General features: G+C 37.7%; 1 protein-coding gene across 1 annotated transcript in view; it reads right to left on the bottom strand.

Annotated features, from left to right (window-relative positions):
- Positions 1–1,946: 1,946 nt before the first annotated feature.
- Positions 1,947–9,946, bottom strand: part of SPAM1 (sperm adhesion molecule 1) — a 46,891-nt gene continuing 38,891 nt past the window's right edge. Inside the window, exons 6-7 of the mRNA XM_025380097.1 lie at positions 3,090–3,188; positions 1,947–2,348 (exon numbers count right to left, since the gene is read on the bottom strand). Coding sequence (XP_025235882.1) covers positions 3,138–3,188 — 51 coding nt within the window. The 3' untranslated portion in view covers positions 1,947–2,348; positions 3,090–3,137. The remainder of the gene's footprint in view (positions 2,349–3,089; positions 3,189–9,946) is intronic.

Below are 9,946 nucleotides of genomic sequence, written 5' to 3'. Positions count from 1 at the left end.
TTCCCATTGGTAGGAATTAGTGAATCTGTGTCCTGTGATGATTATCATGAGCACCTATCTTTACTTTAGGACTGGCTTAAGTTAGAAAAATGTAAAAAAAAAAAAAAAAAACCCTAACAAAAAATATCAAATATCCTTTGCCTTTGCTTTCTACTATATATGATAGAACACCAAAGCCCAAGTGCTTTGTTTATGACAACATTCTTGCTAATGGAAGGAGCATCAAGCCAAAAATGCTGAAGGGTCATTTCATACTTTTTCTTCCAAAAATATATTAGCATAGATCTGTTTTAAGAAGGGAAGGCTGGAGTTGAAAAGGAAAAACTTCGCCAAAATTTGATCTGATTTGACACTAGGCAGCAGCATAGTGTCAAAATAGAAACAAGGTAATTGGTAAAAGCCATGTGCCCCAGAAATAATTTACTGTGTGGTTTGAAGCAGAAGAAGCAGGTAAAAGTAGTGCTTATTTAAAATGAAATTATCAGCCAACCACGGTGGGTCACTCCTGTAATCCCAACACTTTGGGAGGCCGAGACGCAAGGGTTACTTGAGGTTAGGAGTTCAAGACCAGCCTAGGCAACATGGTGATATCCCATCTCTACCAAACATACAAAGAGTTACCTGGGTATGGTGGCACGTGCCTGTGGTCTCAGCTCCTCTGCATAGGCTGAGATGGGAGGATCCTTTAAGCTCAGGAGGCAGAGGTTGCAGTGAGCCAAGATCACGCCACTGCACTCCAGCCTGGGTACAGATTGAGACCCCATCTCAAAAAATAAATAAAATAAAATAATTATGTGACGACTGACGTTTTAAAATTAATATTGTGAGACATGTGATGAAGGAATTAGAAGATTCTTTATGCAGCCGGCTAACGCCTTCAAAGATGATTTCCTATTTAACAAGCCCTTTTTGAAATTTAAAATCCATCAGCATCTTCGGAATGTTGATAAGTTTCTGTTACACATAAACCTCACTGGACGTTTTGTGAACAAACAGAACTCCTGTGGTGCAGGGTAGCACATCTTGGAGTTTCACAGTTTTAGAGGAGGAAGTATCTTCACGCAGTAGATCTGACTCACTGCTTTCTATGGTCCTGCTTGTCTATAGCGAAGTGTCCACTAATGCTAGGGCCTTGAATCATTGCCTTTTGAAGATGTTTTGTCAGAAAATGAAAACAGAACATGAACTTTTTTTTTTAAATCTATGATATAGAAATATGCAGACAACCCAAAACTCAGCATAACTCTTTTTAAAGTACTTCTGCTCAGATAACCCTAAAATTGAAACCCGGGCTCTTAATTCTTCCTTTGTTGACATCAACCTCCCCTTGCTGAAAATGAAACTCAGTGATGTGAAGCCAATGGAAATTAAAGGATGCAAATCTAATTCAGATAGTCTTGAAATATTTTGTCGTCCCCTTGTCACAAGCCCATTGTGTCATCTGTGAGCTTGAACTGATTCTATTTGCTACAACATGCTGTTTTGAGCCCAGCTTTTTAGAATGTGTTACCATCAAAACAGAAAGTCTGCAGGAAAGTGCACATACTGCCATGTCAAAAACCATTCTCCAATTTCAGATTCTTATTCAAAATAAGGAAGAGGCCTGGTGTGGTGGCTCATAGCTGTAATCCCAGCACTTCAGGGGGCCGAGGTGGACGAATCACTTGAGGTCAGGAGTTCAGGACCAGCCTGGCCAACATGGTGAAGCCCCATATCTACTAAAAATACAAAAATTAGCTGGGCGTTGTGGTGCATGCCTCTAATCCCAGCTACTTGGGATGCTAAGGCAGGAGAATCCCTCGAGCCGGGGAGACAGAGTTTGCAGTGAGCCGAGATCACGCCATTGCACTCCAGCCTGGGCAACAAGAGTGAAACTCCATCTCAAAAAAAAAAAAAAAAAAAAAAAAGATAAGGAAGAGATGCTTTCTCATTGAAATTTATTTTTTAGCAAAACCAAAGTTTATTTTTAACTTTATTTGCACGTTATAGACTTTTTTTTCTTTCCCCAATGTTTAAGCATGTTGCCTGAAATTACTTTTCCTTGCTAAAATTGACAGAAAAGGTGTAATTCTTTATAAACAGCATTTTGATCCAATGCAATAAAATAAGCTGTGTACATAATTTTTCTTATAATCTTATATAAAATCTTCTGGAAGAAAATCGATAGGCTTCATCAGATTTCCAAAGCCTCCATGATGTTAAAAAGGTTAAGGATAATACCATGAAAATCTGACTATCTTGAGGAAAAGTCTATCTTTGTGACTTGCCTTCTCCCCACAGAATCTAGGAGAGTGACCGCACTTAATACTCAAGGATGTTAGTGATGATAATCATGGTTTTTTCATTTCCTAAAGGATATTGATCATGAGACAGAGTTAGCTGAGTAAACAGAAACATATATGGATTTTAATTTTAAAACTGAGTTCAAAACTGTCTTCCTTATAAAGTCAAGGAAGAAAACCTCTTTATTTAGTATCTTATGAATTGGAAAAGGAAGACCAGACTGGGAAGATGTAGAACAAAAATGTATTTCCTTTGTTTGCTACCACAAAATTATGGAATAGAATATGTTTCTTTACTTGTAGTGCAAGCATTTGTATACTGGGTTCATCAAAGTCAAAGTCTTTATCAATTAAAATAAACATCCTAAAGGTACTGATTTTGTTATGGACTGAACTGTGTCCTTTCAAAATTCATATGATGAAGTTCTTAAACCCTAGTAGCTTACTATCATTATCATTAGTAGTAGTAGTAGTAGTAGTAGTAGTAGTAGTAGTAGTAGTAGTAGTATTTGTAGAGATGAGGTCTCTCTGTGTTGTTCAGGCAGGCCTTGAACTCCTGGCCTCAAGCAATCCTCCCATCTTGTCCTCCCAAACTCTGGGATAACAAGCATTAGCCACTGCACCCAGCCTTAAACTCTAGTAGCTTAAAATGTGACCTTATTTGAAGACAGGATCTTTACAGAGGTAATTAAGTGAAAATGAGGTCTTTAGAGTGTTGTCTAATCCAACATTACTGGTGTCCTTAAAAGGGGAAGAAACATGGTCACAAACAGAAACATATGGAAGACACAAGGAGAAGATAGTCACCTACAAGCCAAGGGAAGAGGCCTGAAACACGTTTATCCCTCATGACTCTCAGAAGAAACCAATTCTGCTAATACCTTGATCCCAGACTTCCAGCCTCCACTGTAAGAAAATTAATTTCTGTTGTTTAAGCCATCTAGTCTGTGGCACTCTGTTATAGCATCACTAGCAAACTAATAGAGATATACAGAATAAATCCCAGGAGACTCCAGGTAAAGAAAGTGAACCCAGACTAAAGGACTTGAGGAAGCACTAAGCTGGGGCACAGAAGAAGATATGATGTATTAATTCCTCTGACCACCACCCTAGGGAAAGAAGAAACCTCTCTTAAAATACAGAGCTAGCTCTGAGGTTCCAAGTTTTCAGTTTCTTCACCATACATGAAAGCTATTAGATATACTATCCGAAGCAATCTATAGATTCAATGAAATCCCTATCAAAGTACCGGTGTCATTTTTCACATAAATAGAGGAAACAACCATAAAATGTGGGTGAATTCAAAAAAAAAGTCCAAATAGCCAAAACAATCCTGAGCAAAAGTAACAAAGCTGGAGGCATCACACTACCTGACTTCAAAATATACTACAAGGTTATAGTAACCAAAAGCGAGAGCATAGTATTGGTACAAAAACAGACACATAGACCAAAAAAACGGGATAGGGAACCCAGAAGTAAATCCATGTTTCTATGGACAATTGATTTTTAACAAAGGCGCCAAGAACATATATTGGGGAAAAGACACCCTTTTCAGTAAATGGTGCTGGGAGAACTGGATATCCATATGAAGAAGAATGAGAACGTACCCCTATCTCTCAACATATACAAAAATCAACTCATGATATATTAAAGATTCAAACATAAGACCCCAAACTATAAGACTACTGGCATAAAACATAGGGGAAATGCTTCACTACATTGGCTTGGGTACAGAATTTATGGCTAAGACCTCAAAAACACAAGCAACAAAACCAAAAATAGACAAATGGAGCTATGTTAAATGAAAGGCTTCTGTACAACAAAGTAAACAATCAACAGAGTGAAGAGATAACCTGCTGAGTGGGAGAAAATATGTGTAAACTGTTCATCTGATTAGGGACTAATATCCTGAATATATAGGGAACTCAAACAACTTAACAGTGAAAAAACAAATAATCCCATTTTAAAAATGGGCACTCCAACCTTGGTTTGCATCTTGACCCTAGCCCTTGTTTCCCAGTGGGTTACTTTGGGAAAGTTGGTCAGAGTAAAATCTCAATTTCTTCAGATAATAACAGTGTCACCATCACAGGGTATTATGGAGATTAATGAGAAAATGCCTATAATCTTTTAACACAGGCCTGGCCCAGAGCGAGTAATCAAAAAATAAGAGCTAAAATAAAAATAACAGCAATACAACAAACAAGCATATGGTGCTTACTATGTACCAAGTACTGATCAAAGAACTTACACATATCAATTAATTTCATTCCCACACAGATGAGGAAACAAAGTCACAGACAAGTTGTGTAACCTGCTCAAGCTTACACAGCCAATGAACAATGGGCCTAGAACTCAAACTCAGGTAGTCTGGCTCTAGAAACCATATTTTCAAACTATTAGACATACTATCTCTATTATTATCCATTGTTAAAGACACAGCCTTTATCTCTTTCTTGAGCTTTGAAATCACATGGTTTTGAAAAAAAAATTATCAAGATACCCTACAGACACCTCAAATACAACATGCTCAAAACCTAATCCCCCAAACCTGCTTCTCCACCTGTGCTCCTTTCTCAGGACTCGATGACATTGTCCTGGCAAGGAACTTGGTGTCAGATTGAGGTTAGGAGGCAAGACTTTACTCCAGACCAGATTGAAGATTGGCTGAAACATGAAAGAGGCACCAAAAGCAATTCTCCATAAGACACACCTGCCAGTATCATGACAGTTTATTGTTGCCATGGCAACACCTGGAAGTTGCCTTCTCTTTCCATGGCAATAGCTCAGAAGTTACGACACCTTTTCTCGAAATTTCTGAATAACCTGCTCTCAGTTTGCATATAATTATAAGTGGGTGTATATATGACTGCAGAACTGCCCCTTGGCAGCTACTCTCAAGCCCGGCTTGGCAGTAGCGGTCATGAAGCTCTAACACTGCCACCTCAATAAAGCCGTTTTCTTCTGCCACTGGGTCACTCTTGAACTCTTTCCTGAGCAAAGCCAAGAACCTTCCGAGGCTAAGACCCAATTTGGGGGCTTACCTGCCCTGCAAAAAATTAGGTTCCTTGCTTTCCCTTGACCCTCCCATATCCAATCATCCAAGTATTGATTTCTAATTCTATCCTTTTCTCTCTATCCCTAATACTTCCCTAATTCAAGACTTTATCCTCTCTGGCCTAGATAATGGCAATAGCCTTCTAACTAGTTTTCCTGCCTCTAGACTCAAAGACCCAATTTCTCCACAACGTACTTTCTCTGCAGATTTAAAATACAAATCTGACCATTTCAATCTGGGCTAAAGGATTAATTGCTGTTTCATTAACATCATCCAGAAGACACTTCATATCTGACACCTACCTTTCCAGCCCCAACTCCCATCTTGCACCATGTCCCCCTTCCTTCTTGCATTTCAGCAATCTCCAGAGGCTCTTACACTCTCTCCATCTCTCACACACACACACACATACACCCACACATGTGCACACATGCACACACACATGCACAGACACCGTGCTGTTTCACAAATACTATATTGGAGTCTGTGTTTTAAAATTATCAGCATAACTCCTAAGAATATATAAAACAATCACAGGGAATATATAATCACTTACTTCCTACCCTACCAATTCCCTCACTGACAAAATAACCACAAAATTAATTTACTTGTAGAAAAAAGTTTAAATCAGTTTTATAAGTAATTTTAAAAAATTATCTTTCAAGGACACTGAAGAACTTGCAGACAATCACCAAACAGTAACATTATTCATATACTGTTTTTACATTGTAATACCAGATTTATCTGAAATATAAGCTGACTGATTTCCTTCAGGATACATACTGTGACTAGCACTGTGACTAGCTATTATTTCTGTTTGTTGAAACCAAAAGGCTTCAAGGACACAGAAATGTTACTGCTGAAGAAGCACAGGGGACTTGATGCCGTTATCTTACTGCCCCCTGCTGCTATTATTGTGTGTTATAAATGAGGCCCAGGAAATTGTAAAGTGATGCAACCTTCTAATAACCTAAGCTTCCTCTTTTCTCAATTGCCAGTGTCTCCTTTAATCCATAAAAGCCATATTGAAAGCATGTAAAAAATTAACAGATGACCCTTGATAACCTATTCCCTATGATACAGCACCCAGAAAAAAAAATATTTATTTTTTCTTCAACCTTTAAGTTTCAGGGTGTATGTGCAGGATGTGCAGGTTTGTTACGTAGGTAAATGTGCGCCATGGTCGTTTGCCGCACAGATCAATCGTCACTTAGGTATTAAGCCCAGCATCCATTAGCTATTCTTCCTAATGCTCTCCCCCTACACAGGCTCCAGTGTGTGTTTTTCCCAATGTGTCCATGTATTCTCATTGTTCAGCTCCCATTTATAAGTAAGAATATGTGGTGTTTGGTTTTCGGTTACTGTGTTAGTTTGCTGAGGATAACAACTTCCAGCTCCATCCATGTCCCTGCAAAGGACATAATCTCATTCCTTTTTATGGCTGCATAGTATTCCATGATGTACATGTACCACATTTTCTTTATCTAGTCTACCACTGATAGGCATTTAGGTTGATTACGTCTTTGCTATTGTGAATAAGGCTGCAATGAACATACATGTGCATGTGTCTTTATAATAGAATGATTTATATTCCTCTGGATATATACCCAGTAATGGGATTGTCGGGTCAAATATTATTTCTGCTTCTAGATCTTTGAGGAATAGCCACATTGTCTTTCACAGTGGTTGAACTAATTTGCACTCTCCCCAACAGTGTAAACGTGTTCCTTTTTCTCTGCAACCTCACCAGCATCTGTTGTTTCTTTTCTTTTTTTTTTTGAAATGGAATCTCACTCTGTCGCCCAGGCTGGAGTGCAGTGGTGCGATCTCGGCTCACTGCAAGCTCCGCCTCCCGGGTTCATGCCATTCTCCTGCCTCAGCCTCCCAAGTAGCTGGGACTACAGGCACCCGCCACCTCGTCCCGCTAATTTTTTGTGTTTTTCGTAGAGACGGGGCTAATTTTTTGTATTTTTAGTAGAGATGGGATTTTACCGTGTTAGCCAGGGTGGTCTCAATCTCCTGACCTCGTGATACCCCTGCCTCTGCCTCCCAAAGTGCTCGGATTACAGGCGTGAGCCACCGCACCCAGCCCAACCTCTGTTGTTTCTTGACTTTTTAATAATTGCCATTCTGATTGATGTGAGATGGTATCTCATTGTGGTTTTTATTTGCATTTCTCTAATGATCAGTGACGTTGAGCTTTTTTTCATTTGTTTCTTGGCCACATGAATGTCTTCTTTTGAGAAATATCTGTTCACATCGTTTGCCCACTTCTTAATGGGGTTGTTTGTTTTTTTCTTGTGTATTTGTGTAAGTTCCTTGTAGACACTGGACATTAAATCTTTGTCAGATTACAAAAATTTTCTCCCATTCTAGTAGGTTGTTCACTTGATGATAGTGTCTTTTGTGTTCAGAAGCTCTTTAGTTTAATTAGATCCCATTTGTCAATATTGTTAAAAGGGCTGTATCACCCAAAGTAACTTATAGATGCAATGCTATTCTAGTTAAACTACCATTGACATTTGTCACAGAATTAGAAAAAAACTATTTTAAAATTCACAAAGAATGGAAAAAGACCCCAAAGAGGCAAGACATCCTAAGCAAAAAGAGTGAAGCTGGAGGCAACATGCTATCTGATTTCAAACTATACCACAAGACTACAGTAACCAAAATAGCATTGTACTGGTACAAAACAAGCACATAGATCAATGGAACAGAATAGAGAACTCAGAAATAAGACCACACATCTTCAACCATCTGATCTTCACCAAACCTTACAAAAATAAGCAATGGGGAAAAGATTCCCTATTTCTTAAATGGTGCTGGGAGAACTGGGTAGCCATATGCAGAAAATTGAAACTGGACTCCCTTCCTTACACCTTATACAAAAATTAACTCAACATGAATTAAAGACTTACATGCAAAACCCAAAATTATAAAAACCCTAGAAGAAAATCCAGACAATACCATTCAGGGCATAGGCAAGGGCAAAGATTTCATGACCCAAATGCCAAAAGCGAATGCAACAAAAGAAAAATTCGTTTCTTTTGTTTTACCCATGGTCAGAAGCTACTCTGAAGCCTGGAGTGAAAAGAAATAAGAACTAGTTCCTTTGTGTTATAATGTTACTTGACTTCACATCCTTGCAGGAGCAGTATTGTCTAATGGTGGAATGCCCAGGCTTGGGAGTCAAAGTCACCCACTCCCATCTTCTTTCACCCTCTAGGACTTATTAGCTGTCTGACCCAGGGCAAGTCACTTATCTAAGGTGTAGTTATTTCAACTGGAAGAAAAATTATTAAATGAGAAGTTGTATGTAAAGCATATGATTGTTGTATAATAAACAGAAGCTCTTCTTATTTATGAAGAATTGTAAAGTGGTGATTAACAATTTCAGTCAGACTAATTGGCAGCATCACGTGGAAACAGAACATCACTAAAAGTATTCGTCACTAAAGGCAACCCTAACTATTCGGGAATTAAGGTTTCTACAGGATACAAAAATTATATATTTAATTTTGCCTGCTCAGCCCTCAAAAACATTTGTATAATACATATTGCAGTTTTAATGGTTTTTCCTACTTTTATGCAACCCTAACTATTCGGGAATTAAGGTTTCTACAGGATACAAAAATTATATATTTAATTTTGCCTGCTCAGCCCTCAAAAACATTTGTATAATACATATTGCAGTTTTAATGGTTTTTCCTACTTTTACAAAGTTATAAGCACAGTATATTGAACCCAGAAATGTCTTTACCTCCAGTCTTTAATTAAAACCTAGCAGTGCCACATGTGATGGGTCACAGCTGTGGTCACACCTGCACTCTCAGCTACTAAGGAGGCTGAGGCGGGAGGATCACTTGAGCTCAGGAGTTCAAAGTTACAGTGAGCTATCACCATGCTGGTGCATCCCAGCCTGAGCAACACAGTCAAATGGCAAAATATCCTGTCTCTTAAACTAAACATTTTTAAAAAGTCAAAAATTTAAAACCTAGCAGAGAAAAATAAAATCATTTATAATGATATAGTCTAAAAATTACATAATTGTATATTTATCCAAACCCATCCTTGTCCTTATATCTGTTATCTAGGATTAGCAAATTAGAATAAAAGAAGTGATATGCTTCAATAAAAATTATATATTCTACCTACTACTTTGAGGTTTATTGTTAAATATATCCTGTATTGAAATGATTAGACAGCAAGTAAGTGAACAAAGTTGTATTAGCATAATGTTTTAAACGTTTATAGAGTCTAATTACAGATGTAATACATCAGTCATAAGATAAACACCTTCACGGAGGTCCCAATATTTTTCTGATAATTGACATGTACATGTAATATAGTACTTAAAAAATGGCACATAGTGCTTAAATGATATAATTTGTAGTTTTCAGTCAAATTAAAGATGTTATAAATAAATTTTACTTAATATACTACCTTACGAAATAAAAATATTGTCAATTTTATATTTCAAATGTAAACCTTAAATCATCTAATAGAGGAAAAATTTTGGAAGATAGATACATTCTTCAAATAAATAACCATTACTATGTTTTGGGCACCTACCATTCTTATAACAAGCACTGTACTAGCTAACTTT

This window comes from Theropithecus gelada, chromosome 3 (genome assembly GCF_003255815.1).
Source record: "Theropithecus gelada isolate Dixy chromosome 3, Tgel_1.0, whole genome shotgun sequence".
Lineage (NCBI taxonomy): Eukaryota > Metazoa > Chordata > Mammalia > Primates > Cercopithecidae > Theropithecus > Theropithecus gelada.
The sequence above is the reverse complement of the archived record's forward strand: the minus strand, read 5'-3'. Positions and strand labels throughout refer to the sequence as shown.